At 37.1% G+C, this 26,653-nt stretch overlaps 3 protein-coding genes and 1 long non-coding RNA gene across 9 annotated transcripts; 2 read left to right on the top strand and 2 right to left on the bottom strand.

Moving 5' to 3' along the window:
• The first annotated feature begins 36 nt into the window (after nt 1-36).
• Mv (lysosomal-trafficking regulator mauve) lies at nt 37-18,178 on the top strand. Of its 6 annotated transcripts, none has more exons than XM_072008314.1 (35): nt 38-163; nt 2,300-2,809; nt 3,070-3,308; nt 4,364-4,449; nt 5,091-7,789; nt 7,871-7,936; nt 8,211-8,365; nt 8,442-8,683; nt 8,758-8,927; nt 9,007-9,525; nt 9,739-9,843; nt 9,916-10,225; nt 10,307-10,461; nt 10,547-10,768; nt 10,860-11,056; nt 11,132-11,581; nt 11,665-11,982; nt 12,056-12,172; nt 12,240-12,440; nt 12,512-12,772; nt 12,835-13,225; nt 13,299-13,732; nt 13,811-14,046; nt 14,118-14,452; nt 14,531-14,754; nt 14,830-14,991; nt 15,055-15,299; nt 15,371-15,437; nt 15,524-15,674; nt 15,760-15,900; nt 15,972-16,189; nt 16,261-16,612; nt 16,689-16,825; nt 16,896-17,131; nt 17,204-18,178. In XM_072008314.1, exons 2-35 carry the CDS (start codon nt 2,803-2,805, stop codon nt 17,676-17,678), a joined length of 10,323 nt encoding a protein of 3,440 aa, XP_071864415.1. In that variant the 5' UTR covers nt 38-163; nt 2,300-2,802; the 3' UTR covers nt 17,679-18,178. The 6 variants fall into 6 exon arrangements, 5 of the variants coding, with proteins under 5 accessions (XP_071864416.1, XP_071864415.1, XP_071864414.1 ...); XM_072008313.1 differs by having other exon boundaries at nt 9,703-9,843; nt 15,524-15,631; nt 15,741-15,900; XM_072008312.1 differs by having other exon boundaries at nt 9,703-9,843.
• Nucleotides 4,280-5,185, bottom strand: LOC139989800 (uncharacterized). The gene is made up of 2 exons (XR_011800408.1): nt 5,067-5,185; nt 4,280-4,980 (listed from the first exon to the last, which is right to left on the bottom strand). It is a non-coding gene; the product is annotated as an uncharacterized lncRNA (long non-coding RNA).
• LOC139989792 (ankyrin repeat domain-containing protein 49) lies at nt 17,990-19,162 on the bottom strand. The gene is made up of 3 exons (XM_072008415.1): nt 18,827-19,162; nt 18,592-18,752; nt 17,990-18,506 (listed from the first exon to the last, which is right to left on the bottom strand). Exons 1-3 carry the CDS (start codon nt 18,972-18,974, stop codon nt 18,171-18,173), a joined length of 645 nt encoding a protein of 214 aa, XP_071864516.1. The 5' UTR covers nt 18,975-19,162; the 3' UTR covers nt 17,990-18,170.
• Nucleotides 19,163-19,180: 18 nt separating this feature from the next.
• Nucleotides 19,181-20,282, top strand: Rsph9 (Radial spoke head protein 9). The gene is made up of 4 exons (XM_072008413.1): nt 19,181-19,407; nt 19,473-19,638; nt 19,723-20,011; nt 20,094-20,282. The coding sequence occupies exons 1-4, from the start codon at nt 19,181-19,183 to the stop codon at nt 20,252-20,254; spliced, it is 843 nt and encodes a 280-aa protein (XP_071864514.1). The 3' UTR covers nt 20,255-20,282.
• Nucleotides 20,283-26,653: the final 6,371 nt, after the last annotated feature.

Raw genomic sequence — 26,653 nt, 5'->3', positions numbered from 1 at the left:
GAAGGATAAGTATAATAGTGTTCATTTCCAGTACCCAATGGCATTTGCCGTATGTAATGTGTACTTTATGCAAGAACAATGGTGTCAATATTGTATTCCAATAATTCAAAGCTGTGACTAATCGTTCAAAAATTCTTTCACGGATTCCATTCACTCAACTCAGGTAACAAATACACCATAGACAATTGAAACAACCGTTGATGCTTTTCTCAAAAGCATTGCCAGTATTGCTATTGCCACTTCGCCACCTTGTTTTACGTGTTCGTCATTCTCCTACCTGACATTTGCTGTAATTCGTTGCGCATGAAACTGCAAACGTGAAGCGTATGGCGGGAATATGACGCAAGTTGAAAATAAAGCCAACTTCAATGGGAAAAAATTGTCAGAAAAAATTATAATATCTTAAATTATCAACATTTTACAAAAACATCGAAGGTCAACTCTTATCTCGGTTTAGTACTTGTTATTTGGTATTTAACACTCTCGTTTAGATTATAGAAAAAGTCATATAGTTATAAAAATCGTTAAATGGAAAATATACAAAATTAGCGAAAGTAGGTACGACTTCCTAGAGAAATGTAATCATTGTCGAAGAGGATGATTTGAAAAATAGTTTCTTAATCAAGAAAAATATAAAAGTCAAGGCCAGGATAAAAAACTTAATCTATGTTGGTAAGGCAAAACGTAACATCAATGAGGTTACTGCCGAAACAGGCACTCAGATGAATGCTATCATACATTACCGTTAGTGATTAAGTTAGTTGATCAATGCTTTACCAAATTTATTTTATCGATTCATGATTGCACAACGACCCACTTTTGAAAATTTGTAATCACTTTGAAAAAATAACACACCTTATTGTAACCTAATACCACAACCTTATCTGTTATACTAAATATCACATTATAACAAATGTATTTCTTTCTTCCATTGACACACACGGTACAAATATTGATTGGTTTTTCGCGAAGAAGAAGACTCAGACGAACATTATTATCGCACTGTCGAGGCGAAGCTAATTAAAGAACAGTGGGGTAGAACGCTATTAAGATAATCATACGGCACAATAAAGAATCGTCTATACGAGTCAAAGATTGATCAATTACGGCTGCATGGTTGCTGCTTACTGGAACTGTTTTCAATTGATTGCACGTGTTCGAATTGTTTTATCAAGTTATCATTGTTTACCAGACTCTTCTCTCGCGGCTTTTAGCACTAGGTGGGAAGGAAACATGGTACAATTCGATAATTATAATACTGTAAAATCATTCGATGCCGCTAACGTACATATTTCAATGTATATATTTATGCATATGTAGTACATGTAATTTCAATAAGATAATAGTGTTAATTTCGTAATGTATAATATTCCGATTCGCAGGATTTCGTAATCTAGATCTACAATAATATCTACAATAATATCTACAATAGAATCTAGAGCATTATTTACATTTCTTACGTTTCTTAATTAGAGAGATAACATACATATATGTTAGTCAACAAATTTAAGGTTTACCATTATGTCTTACTTGTATAGACTTGTACAGAGGTAGTTAGTTGAATTCGAACACCCGAGATGAATATGTTATTTATTTAGTGTTTTTTACCTGTCTCTTAGGATTACGTTTTTTCGTCGAAGAAAGAAACCGATTTTGTTGGCCTCTTTAACCTGCGGGAAGATCGTCCCTAGCCTGCCCCTTTCTTATGTCGCATACAGGGCAGTTCGTATGTGGATCTCGATTTGAAGACTTATCAAAATCAGACAACAAAGCAGTCTTGTAGTAGCTCGTTAATTTGTCCGGCCGTATCTATCTATGCAAATTTACGACTTCAGTCAAAATATTTAACTGCATGCTGTTCGATTTTATATATTTCATTGAAGTAAGATAATTAGGTCCTGGCAAAATTGGAGAATATTTTAAGAGAAAGAAAGAAAGAAAAAAGGAAAGAAAAAAAAAGAGAATTCAATATAAGTGAAAGTCACTGTATAGAATTGTATAGCTGCATCTATCGAATGGGGTACGTGATCTAGTATTGTGCATGACGCGATTTCATTTGGGACACTGTTTACGTGTTGTTTCGAGTTGTCCTGTGTCTATTTATATTATCGATTCGAAAGTAAAGTTTCGAGAACGTAAGATCAATGACCATCACGTTTACTCCTAGTAAAATTGATAATAAAAGGAATAAGTCATATTTACTTGACCGGAACGAGTGTAGATCAGTTGAAGAGGTCGTGATCCCTGGTGGTGGTAAACTCGGTGGTGGTCTAACGTACGTTTCCGATCATTTGCTTAGGATGAAGATACATTAAACAGCAATCGGGGGTATTGACAGTCTCGTTTCTGCTGGATCGATTGATTGGTGGGAACTTGGCGGATTCCACGATGGGAATTGAAGAAACGAGTCGGAGAAAAGATAAGTAGATGCGTTCTTGAGCTTCGTTCGGCTACTTTACTACAGTCGTTCTTCGAGGTATAAGAACGAATCGTGTTATGGTCGAGACCAAGCGATAAGGAGGTAACGTCGTGTGACCAGAGTAAATCGGTTGATAAGAAGCAGCCGATGCTCGTAGACCCGGGTTCTTGTACTGTTGTGTTAACAACTGGTGATGAATTGTGTCACCATGTTCCAGTGCTATTGGTAGCGGTGATGTTGGTTGTGGTGTTGGTGGTAACGGCGACGTGCAGCGATCTATGAATCCGGGGTTACTGCTCTCTCGTAGGCCGTGCTTCGTGGGTTGAGAAGCTTTCAGGCTTCCCGTGGAAGGCTAGGAACTGGTCTGTCGTGGACTCGTGGGGATGTTATGTAAGCTGTACTTGATCGACATAAACGCATACAAAGATCGTGTACATAGATGCATGTATGCGAGGAGCAACCTCAACTCCCAACGCAATACGTGCTATAAGCGCGAGGTGTTCGAAACCGCGGAGATCCAGCGAGAGGATATTTGTTCAGTGACGAGAGTAGCGACGCGCTAGACGCAGCGATTCAATCAAATGCGTGCAGATTTCAAGCGAACGTCGAAACGTATAAAGCATAAACGTATAGACATCTCGATATTTCAGGTGATCGGGTTGCGTGCCCTAGCAGTGATCCTCGAAGATTACCCGAGGACACCTTTTATCCATGGTTCAGCTTCGACGAGCTTTTGAGCTATGAGGAGGATACCCGGTTGAGGACAGAAGACAGGGAGGAAGACGACGAAAAGGAGTTCGAAGAACGTTTAGTAATGTCTTCGGCTTCGACTAACAAACTGCAGATTTTGTGGGATCGTTTCATTCATGCAGAACCGCAGAGCTATGAGGTACACGATCCCTGGATCTAAGAATTTCTATCCACCGCGATTTCTTCCTTTTCCCTTTTTTTCACTTCGCCAAAGTTATCATAAAGACAAGGATTCAAATTTGATAGAACAATTGGCACATCGAAGAGCAGAGGAGACTCTAACTAGCTAGACTAACTTGCAACGATATCAATTTTATCTTCACGTATCTATATCCTTTTTTTTGGAATATTCTATCTAAACGGTAAAAACTTAGTCAATGATCATTTTTATTTAAATGCATTTACTTCATCTTTACCACGTTTCACTAAGCGAGATTTCGTAATCATAATTAGTCATGGCTAAACAGTGCCTTATGTTCGTCTCAAGATGACTTACAAGTCACGCGTAACTTATATGCTTGTCGATATTTTTTCGCGTGTATCGAAATAACAAGTGATCCTCTGTCCCATGTAATGTAAACATTATTGATTTCTTCCCACGTACTTGGGAAGTTAAAGCAACTACAGAAAATTTACATCAGACAATTTATATCAGTAAAATTCATGAATTGATAATCGCTTGCCTCTGACAAAAAATACGATGATGAATGTTTGTTAAAATACAAACCCGAAATAACATAATATACATTCTTGCCAATTATGCCATTTGTTAGCAAAGCTATCGAATTGTATAAGACAAAATTGAGATATTTGGGTAATTTCAATCCTTATATTCTTACATTTTGGTCGCTATTTTTATTTTATCAGGCGGCACGTGCAATAATCATTTTGCATTTCGAAAATTAAAGAAAGCAATATCTTTGTTTTCTTTTTTATACAATTTAGTACTTTATATTTACTATTTTTTCGTGATATTTGTATCTCTGTCGTAATGTTGTTCCTATTATTCGATCAAATCTAGAAGGCATAATATTGCTAAAAGAGAGTTAATTATTTATATTTATTTAGACTATAGTAATTAGCATTTAACATTGGACTTTTGATAATCTTTTGTTTTAATATTTTTATTGTGATTTAATGAGTTATTTTACAGTTAATAAGTTAAATTATGAATTGCACGTTTTTTCTATTTAGAAATCACAGTGGTTGGATATATTCCTCGCGGAATTTCTTGCCCAAATAAACGAAGGTCGAGATGTGAAAGATGCTCTATCGTTTTGGTAAGATTACATGTCACTTAATTAAGTCTCTTATAACTGCTTAATTTTATCGTATGGTAATAGTCGAAATAACAAATACCTTTTTTTAAAAATATTCGCGTTGTAGGAGAATTAATGTAAAATTAATTTATTATTGAGTTATTTTAATATTATTTTTCGAGAAATGAAATAAAGAAGTAACAACATAGATTTTTATAACGACACAGTGGTCGTTGACCACAATCTGAAAATATGATCTCATGTCTGTGGTTTTGATTAATGTAACTTTTTACGTTTGTATGTCTCACCTTTACTCCGTTAGCGCGTGATCACTTTCTAGCGTTCACACATTCTTTGCAAGAATTACCCTCGATCAATATCTTTGCCAGTATTTCGTCAAAATGAAAATTACACCTTACTAGAATTTAACAAATTTATTAATCACAAGTGTCACTGCACACGATTGTTTTTTCGTTACCGAAATTTTAATTGATTTCACTTTCAAAACTTCCCTCGGATATCGCGTCTCTCATTAAAAATAAGATTGCATACCTGTATGAACGTTTCCGCAATAACCCGTATCGGGGTGATAATAAGAAAATATCCAATCCGATGGATAAGATAGAAATATAAAATACCCAATATGAAAATATCCATTCCAGTTCGGTCGGCGGTGGTGGTGTATCTACCCTTATAGCCTGTGAGTTGCTTTCTGATGTTCATGAACTTTGCGCAAAGAGAATCGACGGGGACGAACTTGTTAGACTGAGGAAGTATTTGACTCAGGATCGTGGTTGGCGTTGTTTGGCTGTTCTACAATTACTTGGTGTGCGTGGACTTTCTTGTGGGCGAGAATTGGTTGCTCTACTTATAGCTTTGTATCCAATTGTCCTACAAGAGGAACCGAGTAATAAAGCCAATTCTGTTTCATTGAACAAATCCACGTATTCTTCGATAGATGGTACCACACGTAATCCTTATGTAAAATTTTACTCCAACGACAACACCGTCGACACAATAGATATCGTGTCGCATGTGAAACGCAAAACGACGAAATCTAACCGATACAGTGTTTTCTACGAGGGCAATGTATTGTCAAGAAGGAGAACAGGTCGTAAACATAGTATCGGTACCAAGGTGCCGGTCCATTGCAAGCAAAAATTATTTGGAACGTCCGAAGCGCGTCGCAACACACCGGAAAGCGCGAGCAGCGAATCCGAATTGCTGACAGATGGTGTGGATCAGGCAAGATCACTCACGCTAAAGATCCGCCTGAACCCTATGGATTTCGAGTATTTCACTTCAGTCGTCAGAAGCGACGAGGAACAGAAATGGCAAGCAGCACTTTATGAGCTTCCTATCCGACCGGTAAAGAAAACACCGAGAGATTACATAGATGAGCGGACCAAGGATGTTCTAGATGCTGGGATTAGTAATTTTGAGACGAGTCTTTTGATTATTCAATTGCTTCAAGGACTACGAGATTACGATACTCCAGCCGAACAAACACCGGCTGTACAAGTTCTAAAATTTGCCTTGGATACGTTATGGTCCTTACAATTCGGTATAGACGGTGCTAGCTTGACTGGCACTGAATGTGCTACGTTGAAAGCTGCGGCTGCTAGGCTTATGCTTACAGCATTGGAACGCGTATTACGAGCAAATGAACCAACCACCGCTGTTATTCACAATGGTTTATTGCCTATGACTTTAAGATTACTCGAGGATGCTTGTAGCAAGCCGGTAAATGTTTTTTCACCGGAGGAAGGTTCCCTTTTGCAAGAGTTCATTTTTGCCACCATTTACGGAATAATAGCATTTCTTTATTGTCTGCTGCACCAACAAGGTAGCGCAGTAGAAAAATTGTCAGACTTTTTAGAACTATTTCAATTATTTACGGAGAGCCAGGATGGAAAGTTGGTGGAGCGAACAATTTTTGCGATTGTTGACCTGCCAAGCATTGATCCGGCGAGATCAGTAATCCGTGCCAGAAAGATCATTGATATGATAGGTGCGCTAACGAGTGGCTTGAAGTCCGTTCGACATGATATTTCGCACGTAGCTCATTGCAACAGAACAAAACACAAATCCTGCATTAATGCCGTTCAAATCCACCACCATTCGGATGTATTTGGGGCGCCTTATGCTCAGCCGATCGTTGGCGCCGTTATGAAAGAAGCATGTTGCATTTCGTCTCTTTTTATGATACTCACTAATCTTCTCAAGCATTCTCATCCCTTCGTCAGCGAGTTGCAAGTCAGATTGCTCAAAGTTTTTACAGCAGCAGGAACGTGTTGTTGTTTTCCACCTAGAATACTCATGACTAGTATCATCACTCTTTTAAAGAAACGAGAACCGACAATTTATATCCCAGCCGTGACATTCCTAGAGCGTATCTTTTTTAAAGAACTCGGTGCTTATTCGGAATCAGAAGTATGTACCACCTGTAACAGACCTGCAACATATTCTTGGGATTTTCTGGAAATGTATGCAGATTTATTGACTCCGGATGATTCAAAATTATGTTATATTATAATGGCTCATCTTCTAAAAATTGGGCCTTGTTCTAGATTTCACATTAGACGGGAATTGCTTCTAAACATTTTTTATCCAACCTTTTTGAAAGCCAAAATCTATTATACAGCTAACAAAGGAAATACTATCGCAAAATTTCTAATTCAATCTTGCCTCTCTGCAATATCTTGTTTGATAGTAAACATGCAAATATATGAAGAATTCACTGAGATTAATGGGTTGGAAGAAGTATTGACTTTGTTACCAGACACAACTTTCACAAGAAATGTCTACGCTCTCCTAGAAGTCGCCGTCATTGTCGAGATCTGGAAGACGACTTACGTGGAATCCGATCTCTTAGATACGGAGAAATCTGCCTTTAAATCTTTATTCGATTCCCTTGAAAAGGAAACGAGTGAATTACTGGATATTTTGGACAATTCGGCGAATACTTTTGTCGATGAGAAATACGTAGAACAAGTAACAAACCAAATTCCTCGCGTGGAATTAGACGATCAGAATGTTGAAGGAACAAGTATTATCATAGAAAGTGATACTTTGCAGCAACAAAGTGACGTGAAGGAATCGATCAACACAACTTCATGCCTTTTAAAAATATGGGATAATTCTGAGATTAATAATACATCAGGCTTGGAAATTGACAACGAAACAGATACAAGTAAGAAAATAGATCTGTATCAGGCTAGTGTCGCGTGGAGGACCGCAGCTGGAGTAACGCTTTACAGTCCAAAATTTCGAACTCAACTGTCGCTACATCTCGTGTCACAAAAATCTTCGCAGCTTTTTATAACGCTGGCTACACATATCTCTACGGATAGCATCACAGGTATATTCTAAAAAACAAAGAACGGATTGTACCATATATAAAAATATCTGGATTTACATTTACATACTTGTCTCCTTTTAGACACCAATAAATCAGCGCACAGACTCTTTGAGGCTTTGCTAACGTGCTGTCTAACATCCCCGTTGTGTAAGTATACTTTTATATAATGAATATGAATCATAGGTATTCCAAGTATGCTTCTGTTCTACATGCTCTTTCGCCGCGTGCAGCTGCGGATTAAAATCCCAATAAGCTATGTGAATTTATTAGCCGTAAAAGCAGTTCACATAATACTTGACACCAGTAAACATCTCGACCTATCTACTGTTCGTTAAATCTCTCTTTCATCGAGTAGTATTTTATCGTATGTGCATATTTTATATTGTCCATAAAGTAATATATGAAACAACGTGTGATACAGGTGATTGTGACATAATTATGGAATTAGGAAGAGCGCTGATGGACGCAGGAATTAAATTGGGTCGTGGATTAGCTGTCATCGTGGAAGTTTTATTAAAAGTCTCTATGTTAAAACCAGCTCAAGAAGAAACTATACTGCAGTGTACTCGTCCTAGGGTAACTTTCATTTTATTTCATTTATTTTAAATTGGACTAATTCATTTAGTTATTCGGGTACCATTTTTCATTGCAGTTACCGATTATGACATTGGACACGATACCAGATTATGCCGCCGATGACAGTAGCACGGGTGAATATGTTACAGCTGATGATGGTTATGAAGCAGACGTAGAAGTACCAGCACAAAGCTTGCATAGTAATTCTGTAAAAAGAAGTAATTCCTTAGGACCGGTAGTTGAGCCCAGAGGTCATGCAAATGCACATCCGGCATTATGCCTATTGGCAGTGGATTTATTAATTCATTTCAGTAAACAGTAAGTATTTGACTGTACGAAATATAGAAACTATACATGTGATAATAATATTATAAATGATATTTCTTTCGCAGAGGTTTGGATGCTGAGAAAGCATGTATTATAACCACTGGCTTAAGAAAAGTTGCAGTCACATGCAGAGAAAGTGCTTCGAGTAGTGCCGCACTTGCAAGTTCAGGTGTAATCACAAAGATATTAAATGGCTTCAAGGATGTATTTATTAATAGAGATACCCAATATCAAGGTATTTTTAATATATAAACTATTTTATAGTACATAACATATCGATCCTGTTTATAACATTACGTAATAAAATATTATAGATCTACAACATGCTGTGCTAGAAGTATTTACTTTGCTAGCGACACAATCGATTTCGCCAACAGAACTAGTCATGTACTTGTCTTTGTTCAAAGTTGATGAACCACCTCTACAATCGTTGTTGGAACCGCTTTTCCATCTAGGTTTAGCTGCACGTCCACAACCAAATTTTATCATATCTTTTCCTGTACCTTCTGATGCGAAAATATTAGCGAAAACTCAATCGGAAGAATATAAGAACCTGGAAAAGATTGAAAATCTTGTAAATAATTTCCGAAAAAGACATTTTACATCGGGTATATGCAGTCCATGGTCTGTGCATGCAACCTGTCTACCAATTGGTCCAGAACTGGCTTGGCCTGTTTGGTTGCATGGTTGTTCCGCCTCTATGTGGTTGAGAGTTGAAAGAGGATTACCCGTTAGCAGCAAGGGAACAATGATTAATACTTCACCATTACTCGATTCAGATGATGAGAGTTTGTCCGATTGGGGTATTCTGTCCGATAATTGGAGTCGTGAAGGTTGGTAAAGTGGTTTACTAAGAACTAACAAATAAATAAATAAATATATATATATATAATCAATTTAATACTTTCTTCTAAGACTTTTGTCACAAGTCCATCATATAACTTTATCAAATGTAGCAATATATTTATTATTTTGTATTCAATGCATGCTCTACACATTATCGTGGAAAGACCAATCGATGTCTGATCTTTTCTTGGGTACATCAGTCGTAGCAGGTTCGTCATCTCCACCTACACCAACATCGATTATTCATTTGATGTCTATCGGATTTGAGACTCTGGTGCTTGAAACATGGTTGGATCTTAAATCAGGTAAACTATTTTAAATAGACTTTTAACTTTTTAGTATGATTAGTGTATTTTATTCCTTTTCTTATATTTCAGATAAATTAATTTTACGATTAACTCGGCCAGACGACAAAATGAATAGAACAGTTTCGGAAACATCTATAATTGGTATGCTTCCTTCTGGTCGGTGGCATCATTTAGCATTGAATTTCAAAGACACAGTTTTAAATAAACGCAGTGCAGTGGTTGAAGTCGTGCTTTGGGTAGATGGGTGGAGAGAGATCAATGCACAATTGCCATTTGATGGACTGTTAGTGAGGAAACCTGGCACCACGTGTGTTCTATTAGGACAAGTTGGATCCAGCACTATCGGTGCTTGGTATCTTGGAAATTTAATGGTATTCAGGTGCGCGTCTTTCTTATGAGACATTTAACTACTAATTAATAATTATATCATACGTATGCATTATTAAAAATTAATTTACAGATGTCCAGTATTTACGAAGGAGAGAGCATTATACCTAGCAAGTCTTGGCCCTAATTATACTAATCTTGCGGAATGTACTTTAAACATAGAAAAGCCAGATTTTAAGCAACTAATTGCATCTGGCGCTTTAGATGGTGTGCGAGAAATACGATTTGGTGAGTACCATACAGAGACATAACATAAAAGAGAAGGAGGAAGAGAGAATGAGCGAATAGCCAATTATATTTTTATCTAATATAGAGGGAGGAAAATTTGATACAAGTCGAAGGAAATCATATGGCGGAACGTACTTAAGACACGCTATTGAAACTAAAGTATCCGAGACCAAAATCGATTGGGATACAGTTATGGATGCTACAAATTCGCAATTGGCTGAATTGCAAGATAATCTGCTTCTTAGTTATGAAGCTCAAAATCCCAATATTGTTCATTTATATCCTCAGGCTATTGCAAATCCAGCTGGTAGGTTTATTACTTCGTAAATTTACACTTGTTAATTAATGCTTGATAATCATTAATTCCTCTTGCATAAATATTACATGCTGATTTTTAGCTGTGGTAAGAAATTTATTTCCGGGTCAACCAGGTTTTAGGGTTGTTTTTGCACCAGAACATAGAGTTTCACAACAACCACCTTTATCTGTGACTCCGATACTTTCTGCTCGATTAGAATGCCAACAGTATAGAGGTCTTGTACCCGCTGCCATTTTAGTGGGCGGTGTACCTATATTTTTATATTTGTTCGCAAGAGTAAGCATAATTATACAGAAATATTTAATGCTGTCAGTTATGACTACTCATGGTCATCATTAAATGAATTTATAGGTAGTCGAATTAAATTCTAATGAAGAAGAGCAAGCATTAGCTCTTTCAATAGTTCTGCAGTTAATACGGAATGACTCTGAACTTTTAAATCAGTACCGATCAGAAGATGGAACATCTTTAATCCTATGTATTTTAGAATCACCTCGATGTCACACAGGTAGACACATTCTGAAAGCAATGTTAGATGCAGCTTGTGATAGTTCGATCCTAATAAAAGATATCAGCAGCGGTAATCATTTAGTCTCACAAAATTGCGAAGCTGTGATTACGGATCCAGATTTAATCAAAGGTGCATTAACCGCATGGAGAACATGGGCAAAATATGATACATTAAATTTGCTATTGCAAGCATTGTTATTATTATTAAGAGATCAACATTCACAGCGTGAGTTCAACGCAACTCAATTAAATAGAGTCGGAATTGTTGATACCATTTTAACACTATGCAAAGTAATTTAATACTTTTTGTAAATACTGTATTTTATAATAAATATACTAAAGGATTCATAAAAATATCTCATTGTTTATTATAGGAGCATTTTATGTATGATGAGTTTGGTGCTGTACTTGATTCTTCAACAGGAACTGCAGTGGTTGAATTGATTAGGGCACTTATGGGAGCACCTCCAGAATTTGCTCATCTAGTAGCTATTACTGATTACCTAGTTCTGGTTCATCAAGCATCTGAAACTTATATTACACACTCAAGACACAATATATATTTTTTGTTACCACCGATTGGAGAAAAAAGAGTTGTAAAAATTGCAGCTACAGTAACTTCCAACTCTTCAGATGAATCCATAGAAACTCTTGAAAATAGTAAATTGGATAAAGGTTTAACAAATACACAGGTTCGTATTTGCTATTAAATTGGTTGTAAAATAAGTAATAAAAGATAAAATTCGATTGACATTACTTTTTTAGATTCAGAGAAATAGAATGCCTAAAAGAAAAGAACGCCGAAATGGTCCTCCTCAAGATACCAGTGCTGGAGAGGATTCAGGAATCGCAGCTAGTGATGGATCCAACCCTCTTAGTAACGTAAGTATGTAATTAAGTCTGCTGCTTATTAATTATAATCTACTGCAAACTCTAATTTTTTACATAGGAAAAACAATCTACGTGGATGGACGAAAGGAAAGCTTGTCAAGGTTTAGTTTGTGAAGGACTTTTATTACTCCTCCGAGATGCAGTTAGGGTTTTACCTGATAGCCAAGTTGGATCGGTTTTAAAACACGTTTTAAGAGCTGAACTTTTACTTGTACTGGCTAATAATCCAGACACTAAAGTTCGTACAGCATTAGCTAAGGTATGATAGAATGTAAAAGGGAAGTAAGTTCTATTTTCATTCAAGTATTATAATAACTGGTTAATTTGTAGGTCGTACAAATATATCTACAACGTGCTAGTGATGAGGAAGTCAACAAATTTATAAAGCAAAAATATTTTATACATTTAGCAAACCAAATAGCATTATATCCTGGAAGTGAATCATTGGTGGTTGCTTTAGAAAATTTAGCTTTACGAGGCCCAACTCTGGCTGCAATGCCTCCATTAATGGCTATAATAGCAAAAGCAGCAGCTACTGAATCAAATATAGTTAGACCAATCGTATCATTTATGACTGACATAATTGCAAAGGTACGATATCGTAGTTCGATCTCGTTTATTAAACAAAATTAATTAACAAAATTTACTTTCAGAATCCTATTGCTTTGAGAATGCTTTTGGAACAAGGTTTGATTGAATCATTAGTTCAAGCATTAGTAGGAACTGCTCATAAAAGTGGTTCTACATCTCTTCATCGAGATATTCATGTACTTTTTGTGGCCATTGCCACAAAACTTTTGGAATCCCCAGGAAATCATCAAATGCAAGCTGTCCTAGACTTGCATTTGATATTAAACCATATGGAATTGAAAGAAAAATCTCACTGCATTAGAAATAGAACCAGTATATCAGTTGTAAGAGATGCACAGGTAGCACTTTTTGATGGAGAAATCGACGTGCTTATAGCGAAAGTCTCAAATCAATCGAGTTTCCGATTACGTAGTACAGCATCGTATCTAGCCTCAGCTTCCCATATAACTTCAGGTAGTACTTGTATCACAAATAATGAAAAGATAAAGTTTCAGTTTCTTCACTTTATCAGTATTATATTTTTTAGTTTTTACAACGTCTAGTGAACAGAGTGACCATGGTTCTCGATCATCTAGCTATACGAGTTTACATACACCTTCCATCGCAACCTTACGTGAACCAGGCAAAGGAGAATTGCTTGAACGGTTTCGCATTGTTCTCAGCCGTGCTGTCGAATTTATAACAGCAGCTGATGAATCACCTTCTGGCAACGAGTTACAATTAACTAAAAGATTGTTTTCAATACTTTTACATGGTTTTTGTAATCCACTACAAAAGAAAAATCATTGGAGCAGCGGATGGTCAACCAGACACGCTTTAAGAAAATATACGGCCAAATTAATGGTGTGGTTACTTGGACCACATCAAAGTAATAATACGAGGATTTTTGCTGTTAGATCACTAATGGAAGAGCCAAAAGCTCGTGAAATTCTGTCCTCTCTTTTGGAAGTTCATCCACAAGTGAGTTTATCGATTAATCCATATTTATCTGTTCTCTATTTCCTTATGTGTATGTTTCAATGCATTTACATATATCAGGTAGAACAAAAGTTCGCTGTCTTTTTTTGGGATCTCTTACAAAGACGAGATGAGATGCCTAGTGCTGATTCAAGGATATGTATAGAATTGAAAGAAGCTTTGAGTATATGGGATTTAGCAAAAGGAATAGAACAAGCTAGTCCTGGAATATGGAATGAAGAATTGGCATTGCTAAGGCGAGAGTTGATGAGAGATCGAGATATATGGATCGACAATAATCTTCCTGCAATTCAAAGGTAAGTAAAATTAAATAGAGTGTTATATTTTTTATTTCTTTGTTTTACAAAATATTTTTCTTGTTTATTAGGATTGCCAACAGATTTGATGCACTTGCTAAACAACTAACAGAAAGTGCAATGACTATAACGCGTACTGTCGTGGAAGAACAAAATCGAGAACGTAAAGTATTAATGGAAAGACTGAAACATTCAAGAGCGATGGAAGCCCAAGCAATTGCTAAATGGAGAGATTTAGCCAGACGTCTAACGCATGAAAGAGCCCCTTGGCATTTTCCAAACAGTTATCCAAGAAATTGGGAACTAGATCCTACAGAGGGTCCTGCTAGAGTTAGAATACGATTGCAGCGGTGTCATTTAAACATTGATCGAAGATTTTTTATGACCGAATATCAAGACAGGCTAGGTTTGATTGCTATTATTATATTAACTATTTTTATTCAATTTGTTTGTATTTACATAAATTTCATTTCTTGGCGTACAGATGCAGCAAAAATCGAAGCCCCTTTATCTTATTTATTTACGAATAATCGACAAGATGCAAATGCTACAGCATTAATCGAGCGACTGCATACTAGTGAAAGAATACGTAAAATGTCTCAAGCCAAAGTAGTTACACCTAGAGCTGAATTATCTGGTGAAGTTCTTATTGGTGAAACATGTCTTTATTTTGTTCCTGATAATCTTGATGTTCTACTGCACACAGATGTACGATTCTGTTAACCCTTTTATTATTCTATGAATTCATTATTATACATTTAATTCGATACATAATAATTATAGATAGCTTTAGGCGGCTTGGATTTAGCCATGGTGGGTGGAACAGCTTGGCGCCTTGAAGATATTCGAGAATTGCATCGAAGAAGATATCAGTTACAGGAAAGGGCTATTGAAATATTTCTCATTACAGGAAGAACTTACTTATTAGCATTTAATTCTTCAAAGGTACATATATATCTTATCTTAAAAATAAATATATAATTCTTCATAATGATATTTAACTTACAGGAAAGAGATGAATTTGTAACGGAATTATCTGCTTGCAATTTACCGAGACGAATACCTGGTGATGATTTAAGCGAAGCTATCTCGTTGTGGCGAAGTGGTGCATTAACAAATTGGGAATATATTACTTGTCTAAATAAATTAGCCGGTCGTTCATATAATGATCTAATGCAGTATCCTGTATTTCCATTTGTATTAGCTGATTATACAAGTGAAAAAATTGATTTAAGTAATCCAAAGATTTATCGGTAAGTATAATAAGTATAATACGTAAAAGTATGATCAGGGAAATATTTATGAAAAAACAATTTTTTTTTAGAAATTTCAAACGCCCTATGGCTGTGCAGGATAAAAAGAATGAACAACACTATATAAATAATTACAACGTAAGTGGTTTAATTATGTTTATAAAAAAAAAAAAAAAAATATATAGAAAAATATTGTTTCTAATATCATTTACCATTTTATATAGTATCTCAAACAAGCTTTATCGGAAGGTTTAAACTTAATAGCGTTAAATCAAGAACCATTCCATTACGGATCGCATTATAGTAATTCTGGAACAGTTCTTCACTTTCTAGTAAGATTACCACCATTTACTAGTATGTTTCTATGCTATCAAGGTAAATTTAAGTTGCTTCTTAGATGTATGTATACATTAGTGTTGAGATTTAATTTTCATAATTCAGTTTATTTCTATTTTTGAAGACGACAATTTTGATATTCCTGATCGAACATTTCATGCACTGGCTACTACATGGAGATTAACTAGTTGCGATTCAACAACAGATGTGAAAGAATTAATTCCTGAGTTTTTCTATATGCCTGAATTTTTATTGAATTCCGAAGGTAATATAGATAATTATGGCTCAAAAAATGACATGTAAGTTAATTAATATTAAAAACAAACTTTGTTAAAGGATTTAATTTTGGAGTTCGACAAAATGGTAACCGGGTTGGAGATGTTGAATTACCGAAATGGTGTGGAGGTGATGCACGACTTTTTATTCTTGCTCATAGAGCAGCATTAGAAGCAGATCTTGTCAGGGAAGTTCTCCCTTATTGGATCGATCTAGTATTCGGATTTAGGCAAACTGGTAGACCAGCAGTGGAAGCTATAAATGTTTTCCATCCTGCCGTATGTTGATACCAACATTCATGCAATCATATATAAAAGTGTAATTTAAATTTATGGATTTATTTTTGTAGACCTACTATGGATTTAATGTTGAACAAATAGCAGATCCTTTAGAACGTCAAGCTTGGGAAACGATGGTTCGAACGTATGGCCAAACACCAGCGCAATTATTTACGGTTGCGCATCCCTTACTGATTCAAAATCTTGCAAATACAATAGTTCATAGTTCATTACCACAAGTTATTGAAGGTGTAGATGGCATAAAATGGGGAAACTATGTTGGTGCTCCTGGAAATGAACCAGTTTTATGTTGGAAACATAAACATAAAGCACCCTTAGCATCTTTAGTTCCTTTAATGACTGGTGATGTTTTTGGATTATCTAGCTATACTACTTTATTACTTGTTTATACAAAAGAGAAGGGTACATATCATTAATTTCATGTAAACATTTCAATAGACACATTTGCAGAACTAGATTGTATAATGTTTCTTTCTAGGCACAAGTATGTTAAGTGGAGCATTTGTATCAGGAGCTGCTTTAGTATCATGGAATGGTACAGATGGAATTGTAAGACTAAAATGTAAAAAAGAGCAACCACCAAGGCCATTAATTAGATCTTCGGGTCTTGACCCAGTAAATAGATACATTACTATTTTCTATTACTTTTTTAAATTGCAAATTACATAACATAATTTTTTTTTAGATTACAATCTTGGGATCAGCTCCAGATTGTGGACAACTATGGATAGGTCATTTATCTGGTAAAATTACGGTGTATACATACACAGTTGTAATGAGTAAAATTGACTTCACTTTAACACCAGCATCTGTACTGTTAGCTCATAGAAGTAGAATAACAACAGTGTTTCTGTCACGGGCATTTAGCATCGCTGTTTCAGGTGACTCAAGTGGTGTTATTGTTATTTGGGACTTAAATAGGTAAGTATTCTAATAAATAAATAGATAAAAACATTCATATAACATCTAAACTTATTTGTTATCCTTTTGTAGTTTAACATACATAAGATCCATATTCTGTGAACAGAACTATCCTATTCGTTTACTATCGATTAGTGAAACTCTCGGAGATATAGCAGTTACTTATGAAATTCCTAGTGAAAGCACATCTTCCAGTCAATCCGAATTGAAAGTATTTACTATCAATGCAAGGGCAGTTGGATCTATTTTATCAAGAAGAAGAATAACAGCTCTTTGCTATAGCAACGCACCAGAAGGAGTTTCTGTAAATGTTATTGCAACAGGATTAGACAATGGTGTAATAAGGCTATGGAGTAGTTGGGATTTAAGATTAGTCAGAGAAATTATAAACGGTATAAAAGGATGCGGAGCAGTAATTGCGATAGCATGGGCTTTAGATCAACATCACCTATATGCTGTAATCGAAGACTTCACTATTCTCATATGGGAAGGATCAAAACGTTTAAGCAATGGTACTCCAAAATTTGTAAATTTAACGTCACTCTAATGTAAATAAAACTAAAATATATTTTAAGTGGATAGACAACATGTAAATGTTAAATATTGTTCAACGTATGTTTTCATTTTATTAATCTTATAAATCTTATTATCTATCTTATAAAATAAAAAGGATGTTTTTTACAATTATGACACTAGTGTCACAATAGTGATAATTTTATATTATAATTAGAATCACATCAAACTCCTAAGATATCACACAATCATTATATTTGTAGTTAGTAGATAAAAATCCAACTGTTGAAGTATTATTTCCCTAAAGTTTTCAATACAATAACTTTTATGTTCTAATAACATATCAACATTTATACTTTTATATTCTGTTATAGTACAGGAAATACAGACTTATTAACATATTTATAAATGTACCAATAGTATATTAATGATATGCTTACAACTTCTAATTTCATAAATTTGTTTTGTTCATGATATTGTAACATGTGTATATAAACATATCTAATAAACATATTAAGCAATAGATTCAAATAACATTTAAGCAATCTTCAATAATTTCAAACATTGGGTAATACTTTCCTGTTCTTTTTGCAATCTGTTCGGCTGTATCTCCGCTTGAATTTACCAATCTTGGATTTGTATCTGGATGCAATAAAAGAAGTTGCAAAGCAGGAGAATTATGAGAACTTGCAGATACTAAATGCAAAGGAGTTTGATCTCCTTTACTTCTGGCATTTATATCTGCTCCATTTGCAATTAATACCATTGCACATTCAACGTTATTCCAGCAACATGCAGAATGTAATGGTTGCCATTCATCCATAGTTTTAGCATCTATCTTTGCACCTGCTTGAAGTAAATACTACGAACAAGATAAAACAGTGATGCACTTATTTATGAACACTTTTGTCAAAGAATAAATTACGTTCAAAATGTAATATTCATACTTCCACAATTCCTAAGTGATTGCCATAACATGCTCTATGCAATGGAGTGTAACCATCTTTGTCTGTACATTCTAACAATAGCGGGTTTTCCATTAATAATTTTTGCACTTTATCCAGCTCCCCATTCTCCGCTGCAGTCAAAATTTCTTTTGCATCAGGTTCTATAAAACACATATACATGTTACAAAATTGATAGTGAAAAATTGTAATACACAATTCCAAATCATCAGCTAACCTTTTGCATTACGTTCGGCCTCTACTCCATCATCGTCATCTTCCCATGCACTAACTTGCATACGTTCACTTCGTGGTTGACTTAACATTCGATCACGGATTGCTTCCAAATCCGTCAATTGATCACTTTCCTCTCCGGATGATGACATTTTTCTTTCATTTCAAATCAAATAAACAAGATTATATGAAACGTTTTTATCATATATTATACGGATCCATCTACTGGAGTATGAAGACACTGCTTATACATAAATTAGATTCGATCAGTTTTTTCAGATGCGAAAATCATCTCATTTTTTCGATTGTTTTTAAAATGTTTTAAGACTAATTTATGATTTCGGTACGATAGAACGAAATGGATTGTCTGAAACTTTTAGAGACTCTAGATATCTTTGGTTACGCTGGCATATGCGTGGGAACAGAAAACTCACAGCTATTACAAAATTCTCTCATAATATTGCAACAAGAAAATCATTTTCAAAAGTGTTATTATTGGGGTAAAATCTATGGGGTTCGAAATGATTATCATATTGCGTTTGGTTTTGAAAAAGATTGCCTGAACGATCAAGTATATTATTACAGGTAAGTTAACATATCAAAACGATTCTTTAACAGAGCATTTTAAAAAGGTAGAATATCTGAATTAGTACGGATGGCTTAAATTGGTTATTACTACCGAAGGCAAATAAATGTGCACGATTCCTGACACCTCTTACGATTAATAAGTTCGAAGGGGATCCTTCTATAGCCACCAACGTTTATAACGTTAATCCTCCGTTCCCGCCAAACGAAGACCCTAAAAAGTATTACGACGTAAGTCAAAAACAGTTGGAAAGATTAATTTTTCAAATTAATAAGAGAAGAATGTTTAAAAATCAACAATTCTTGATATTTTAGGGCCCTATACCAAAAGAACTGAAAGAGGAAGACAGACTAGCAGCTACGATAGAGATAATTAGAGAAGATGCCATAATAATTCCTCGTGGTGCATGGTTTAAGTGTCCCAATGGGAACGTAATTGAAAATTTAAGTTTCGAAGGACTCAGTGTTACAGATGCTTCGTATTTAAAGTCGTATTTGCACGCTCGTTCCCCACAACAAAAATGGAATACCAATTTACTTACGAGACCTGATTATAATTACGCAATAGATTTTTTAGATACAATTGATATGGATGTGCCATCAGGTGATCATTTGATTAGAAAAATTTTAATAATAATTTTAGAAAGTTATTTTTTTTCTTCGTATAATTTAATATATCTTATTAGGATGTTGGAATCTACAGTTTTTACATGGCAAACAATCAGTGATTTTACATAGTCTTTTTTGGCCTGGAATGACGTTTTATCATAAATTACATAGTCCGCATTATGGATTTCTTTACTTTGGACATGGAAAAAAGAATATGGATATCGTCTTTATGTTGTAACTATAGTAATAAAAAGTCAATAAATTCATATTCATGCTTCTCCTAAAATCTATTCAATCTTATTCAACTAATGACATTCGTTCGATTCCTTTTTGTTTTCTATGACAACCAAATACATATCTGCAATCACTACATTCGATATCAATTTTTTTACACATAATTTACGGTATGTTATAATATTTCATTCGTTAAGTTTACAAGTAACAGCAGTACTAAGAATGACTTCAATCGGGAAAATAATTCTTAATAAAAATGTCCAGCATTTCAAATTGTAACGCGTAAGTCTCGTTAACATAAGGTTATGAACGTTTTCATAATTAAATTACGTTAAAGTAAAAAACGAGTGTGTTAAATTTACAAAGTTTTACGATTCTAAGTTTCCTAAATAAATTGTCGCCTGTTTTTTAAATGAATAATTAATTACTCCTTTTCATGCAAATAAGAATTAACCGTTGCCTTTGAGAACAGGCTTTGTGGATAAGCTAGTCGACCTCTCGCCACGTAAGATGGCAGTAGTATCTCGCTCGTGGTTGGAGAATTTGAACGCACAAGCGCAGTGACCGGCATACTCGAGTGAAGTGTTGTTGCAAGTGCTTGGGATCCGTATTCCGACAAATTTCTTCAGGATATTTCGCTGCTAACAGTAAGTGAAAACATTTCTACAACTTCTGGCGTGTCTTATTTGCCGATAAATAAGTTTTTGCCTGTTGATTCGCTTTACTTTGACCTTGAATCAAGAGTTTGGTACACGGCATGACGCCGGGTGACGCCGGTTCGATGAAAACGTATTTCGTAGCACGTGGATTGTAGTGTTCTCTGGAAGAACGTATCAGAGTTTGTTCTATTGAGTTTTAAAACATCGTACATATATATCTTTGTGAATTTTTGACTTTCGGCATCGGCGCGTTTTCAGAACGTGGTATAAAATGTTTTCTCGTTGACAGGCGGCGTCAAGTTCCTGTCTTTTGCACGAACTACGCGACATTTGATGTTACCGAAATTTCCGAATTCGTTTCGTTATTGAAGACCGATAGAACAAATATAAACCGACATGTCCGACTAATATTAAATGTCCAAGATGGATATGGACTGAAATAGATATTCACGTTACTATGTTATGCATCCCCTCAACTTCCTTGTCGTGGCTCGTTCTTGCTCGTTCGACGACATTACGATATCGTACACATTTCTCTCGTAAACTCGTACGAAACATATATCGTGTCAAAACAAAAGATTTTACAGAACGCGACACCGCGTCATAGGCTGAAACTCGCCTGTTATTTTATTATATGTTATAATTGATATTTGTATTTTTCTTTCGCATTCTTAATACATATGTACAATCTACGACAGGAAGATGCTCGATTCAAAATTAGCTAGGTTAACGAAAAGAGAGTTACAGGGCTATCGTTGAACGAAAAGATAGATCATTCTTCCTCGAGCCAGCTAAACACCATTGAATTAAGTGTACATCAATAAGATCGTGATGTATGCTGTGTCTCAAAATATCTAAACGTTCCTCGCCCCTTTTCGTGATCCCACCTTATATAGTGTTGATAAGAACCAGCGCGTCCATTTCCTTTTCCACCGGTATATACGTCGAATTATTCGCGGAGCAGGAGATTCGCTCTAGATAACGGCACAGTAAGTTAAAAGGCCGGTAGTGTTTATACGAATGCGATAGACTGTAAAGTCGACGGTGCAACATCGCGATGCTCGCTAGATGGAAAGTCTCTGTTATCAATCGTTGAGTTTCGATTTGTTAAACGATTTTCAATTCGGTCTTTACGGTTTTGAAAGTGTCCGCCTTTAATGACCGATGGGTGCGTGCTCGTGCGAGCGCGCGTGTGTTCTCTCCCCTTGATATGGTACGGAGATTTATTTTCGCGCGACAAAGAAATCAATGACGAGTCGATAAACTCTCTCCGCGCGTTGCGCTCCTACAAACTCCTCTGGCTCTCTTTTATCTGATTCATATGCACGGCTGTACATGTGCAATCGTGTAGTCAATTCTGAGCACGGACCGCGAGTTCCGGTTCCTATTCGAGTGGTATCCTCTCTATCCCCTGGCGTATACCTTCTTTTTCCTGGACGACGACTTTGAGTGTCGGGGAGCTGGCGTACTCCTCGACTACAGAATCGTACGACGAGGAAAAAAACCCGAAATAACGATAAAGCTATCAAATTATGATACGATGTCGCGTGAATTCCCTGCCTTCTTATTTGTCTTATGTCTATATTCGTTAAACTTGACTATTTGTATTTAACACACGATGGCTATGACTATCGTACATTATATTACGTTGCTCGATTTATTCTTTTATGAAGTGAAATAAAGTTTCAAATGAAAACAGATATTCGGTTAGAATATAATTTTTACTTGTTGCTGATTTAACTATAATCAGTCATGAGTGTGTGACTTGGTATACGGGAACGGGTTAAATACCATTCTGATTACGCATTAAACGATGGTCCGATTAAACGGTAGTATTTTCTTCGTCCGTGGTAATTGGGTACGTACATTCTTCTTTAACTGGGAACGATCGCGATCAGAGAAACGCAGCGCAGGCGATGAAATAAAATTTCATATTCCGGAGCGGTCAAGCATGAATAGTCGCGATTTTCTCGTCACTTTACGACGAACGAGAGTTGGTTCGGAGATTACGGTTTTACGTGGAACGGGAAGCTGGCTCGCGTCGAATTCTTGCGATTGTTGCTCGCAGCGAGTTCGGTCTTTGTTCGATTGGACGTATAGACCGTCGGTTATCGACCCGGTTTCGATACGGTTTGTCGCTCCTTTTTAATAATTCAGCGCGATCTAGGCGAAATCTCGCGTAACGGGATTTAGAGTAAACCGTAAAAAAGCTCGTGGAAACGTCACGGCATTGACTTTCTTTGTTCCGCTAGCGTAAACCTCGGTTTCCAGTCTTACGTTTCGATAGTCGCGTTCACAGCTGACGAGTAGAGGCGTAGCGAGGACTGCGTAGCGAAATATGTAACCAGAAGAAAAGGAGACGGTGACCAGGAAAAGTCGGACTCATCGTACACGAGTAATTTGTTACACGCCCGGTAAATTTGTTAAAAGTTAACGCTATTCAGTAGAGCGGTGTAATTAAGTATCAGATACGTGTCAAACACAGCTCTCGAATGACTCATTAACGTTCAAGTTAACCGACTCGCCTTCTTTTATACCGGCTGTACGGCCGTATTATTGATCACGAAACGATCGTATCTCGAGCAGTAATTCTCAACCATTGTTACGCGATAAACACTATTCAATTCTAGTTTCTTTTGTTTCGCGTTATCGTTGATAGTAGTTACCGCAATCTCTACAACTTGATGATTGTTTCCCTTTCTTCGTTCTTATTAAATAACCAGTCGTTTGTCGTGTCTCGTTATCGTCTTTCGAACGAAACTGTTTCGAGTCGTTGGAACAGCGGTTCGATTTTGGCGCGATTACGCGATACAGGTATTCCAATTTCCTGCAGAACGGTGCACGAGAGACAGTGGTTCTCACGGAGCTCGATTGCGGCAATTAGGTCGAATGGAAAGCGTGATGAAGGGCCATAAATGCGTGAGAACCGTCCGTTTAAGGCGCGAGAACTGGTTCTGGGTTGATCGCGGGCATCTTCTTCCCAAGGCCCTCTTCTCGATGTTAAACACGGCGGAGATGTTACGAGCTCCTTCGACTGCTTGAAATTAAACGTCGGGGACAAGGAGCCCTGAGGACCGCCTTTTCTCGAACCTCCCTTCGTCCATTTCAATCCTCTACCACCATCACCTCCTCCTCCTACTTCTCGAAAGCCCCCCTCTACCCATTCTCCGTTCACCTTCTTTTTCTCCATTTGCTTTGTTTCTTCGTCGTCTTCTTCCTCTTCTCCTTCTTCGGCTGCCTACCTGGCGAACGTTACGAAACGTTTCGATCGTTTTAGATTCGAGTTGGAATTTCAACGTGCAAGAAAAAAGAAAAGGAAGAGATTCAACCATGCGAGATGAGCAGCGACTGAACTCGCGAAACAATCGCCTAACTATTTTTCGACTCTATTCGACTTCTCGCTCCATTTGTCTTTTGTTTACGATTCTCGTTTCCCCCCGCCTCGTCCAGATTACTCGACGAAATTGCTCGAAATTCTTTTGTTCGATGAATGATTCAGACCGGTATTTTAGTTTAGTAGTGGATTCTCGAAACGACACTTCGCCTGCGTATCGAGAATTTGTCGAACGGGCACGAGGCATCGACTGTCTTCTAGAGGCAGAACGAAAAGGTAGAGAAGCCGGCGTGTATCGGTTGGGCATCACGTGCACCCGGAGTGATTCTCTTCCAAGCCATGGCTCCGTTGTCAAGTGGACAATATCTTCTCATGTTTCAACAATGTTACCGTTGCCGAACAAAACGACGCGCTCCGATGTTTCTTCTTGCGTGTCTCCATCGTGTTCGCCAACATACTATGCTTCCATGGCTGCCGAGATATCGCGTTATAATAATTTATTGCGTTACTCGCATCAACAAAAATTTAGCGTTCAAAACTCACGCTTGCTAAAAGAATATAAAATTATTCTTCGGAGAATTTTCTTACTTCTGTCTTTTCTAAAAATGAAATTATTACAAAATAATTTTCCCTTCGTCTTTCGTAAAATTGTAAATCGGGTATCAGACGCTATCGAGAAATCGATCGATTCTCCAAACTGCTACGTTTCATTTAGTCGACGATGCGATAAGTGCTCGTTTGCTGGGTCCTTTAATCGTCCTTGTCGTTCGGTAGCCAGCGTCGAGTAGATTGGATCATGGCAAAGCCTTAATGGAAAAAGAGGGTTGACGAGAAGAGCATTGATTTAGCGTTAAGAAGCTGATATCCCTGCCCTAACGCGCGATACAGCCGTCGCTTGTTGTTATCTAACACTTACGGTCGTAATACTTTTGCCTTTCTCATAGATTGTTCGATAGATGGACAGATACATAGAGTGATTGACGATTTTCATCATGTTCACCTTCGATTCGATGACCTATCGTCGATGCGCGATATTTCGAGACAAGCGTAGCTTCTGGAAAACTAGAAACTTTCTGGATTCTTTGCTCGTCAACCATGTTTTACCGTGACGTTTTTCACTGTAAGACAACTCCTGCTCCGATTGTTGGCCCGATGGTTGAGGAGAAAGAGCTGTCCTTTTGATGCTTGTCTACGATGATTTCCTTTAGGAGAAATATTTTCCATGGAGATTTTCGGTTCGATTGGACACATAGATTAACAGCGGGCGTACACTTCCACGTGCGTCGCGAGCGCGCTTTTATTCTTTGCAAAGCAGGGAGAGCAAGGGATAGATGGATGACTGTATAGTATACACGAGGGCTTCCAGTGGCTGTAGGAGCAACAGAGTGAGAGCGGGGGAAGGAGGGAGTATGGGGGTTATGGGGGCACGTTCACACAAAACGGCCACCATAGACCCTGGCAGCTGTTCGCCATCCGTGCCCTACTCTCTACGTTGTTCTCTCCCCCGCATTCTTAGTTCGGTTTAGCCTCGCCCTTTCTCTCCCTTCTCTCTCCCTCGATGCTGAACGTACAAAAGCTTTCTAGCTTCTGTACCGTCACTTCGCTCTTTCTGCTTTTTTTCTCCTGTGCACTCTCTTTGCCTTCTCTCGAGAATTTAGAGTCAGACTTTGTTTCCGACCATCATCTCCTCCTCCTCCACAGCCCCCATCGTTTCAAAATCGTACGTCACATGCAATTACGATTCTGTTCCTTTACGCGGATCGCACGTGTTACGTCTATCTTTACCTGTGCCTCGGGATTGTGATTTGTCAGCAGAAGTAACTGGAGACCGAAGATCAGAGCAGAAACGACTCGACGACATGTTCTGAAAGGATGGTCACGTTTATTGCATAATCCGAACACGTGGTCGAAACATATTGACGCTGGTCGTATTTGCCTTGCCGAGCATAAATCTTGTTTGGATGCCTAGCCTTGACGAGGCAGATCCACAACAGCCACAGCATGCTTCATGCCTTTCTGCTACGTATCTCAGGGATTCCGATGATCGACGGAACCGTTTCACCAGAGCGTCTTCCTTTTAGTAAACAGGAATGGAACGTGGTACATCGTATTGGTATAACATAATAGCAGGATAGAGCGTTTCCTTTTATATCGACTTTTTTCTCTAGTCAAGTCCACGGAGAAATGAGAGTGGAGTCGTTGCGAGAGTGGAAGCGCGCATCACCCTTTCTCTTGCTTCTGTATGCAGCTTCAATTCTGGTTTTGTGAACCGTAATACACGAAATATCTCAACGAACGCAAAGCGAACTTTGCGTTCCTTGTGAGCGTGGTACTGTCGTTGACTGTGGTGGTGGTCGTCGTGTTGGCCGGGTAATATCACTGTTTGCTCGAACGATAGACGGGCAGAAGA

Source organism: Bombus fervidus, chromosome 8 (genome assembly GCF_041682495.2).
Source record: "Bombus fervidus isolate BK054 chromosome 8, iyBomFerv1, whole genome shotgun sequence".
Taxonomy (NCBI): domain Eukaryota; kingdom Metazoa; phylum Arthropoda; class Insecta; order Hymenoptera; family Apidae; genus Bombus; species Bombus fervidus.
Note: the sequence above shows the minus strand (reverse complement) of the source record. Positions and strands in the feature narration are given on the sequence as shown.

Bases quoted from the DNA above. Each gene is read 5' to 3' on its own strand.
- LOC139989792 (XM_072008415.1), bottom strand. From the start codon at position 18,974: ATGTCATCATCCGGAGAGGAAAGTGATCAATTGACGGATTTGGAAGCA. The intron at 18,753-18,826 runs GTTAGCTGATGA...TGTGTTTTATAG, and splicing joins GGCCGAACGTAATGCAAAAG to AACCTGATGCAAAAGAAATT. The intron at 18,507-18,591 runs GTATGAATATTA...TCTTGTTCGTAG, and splicing joins ATCACTTAGGAATTGTGGAA to TATTTACTTCAAGCAGGTGC.
- Rsph9 (XM_072008413.1), top strand. From the start codon at position 19,181: ATGGATTGTCTGAAACTTTTAGAGACTCTAGATATCTTTGGTTACGCT. The intron at 19,408-19,472 runs GTAAGTTAACAT...TATCTGAATTAG, and splicing joins GATCAAGTATATTATTACAG to TACGGATGGCTTAAATTGGT. The intron at 20,012-20,093 runs GTGATCATTTGA...ATATCTTATTAG, and splicing joins TGATATGGATGTGCCATCAG to GATGTTGGAATCTACAGTTT.
- Mv (XM_072008312.1), top strand. The intron at 7,790-7,870 runs GTATATTCTAAA...GTCTCCTTTTAG, and splicing joins CTCTACGGATAGCATCACAG to ACACCAATAAATCAGCGCAC. The intron at 10,462-10,546 runs GTGAGTACCATA...TATCTAATATAG, and splicing joins TGTGCGAGAAATACGATTTG to AGGGAGGAAAATTTGATACA.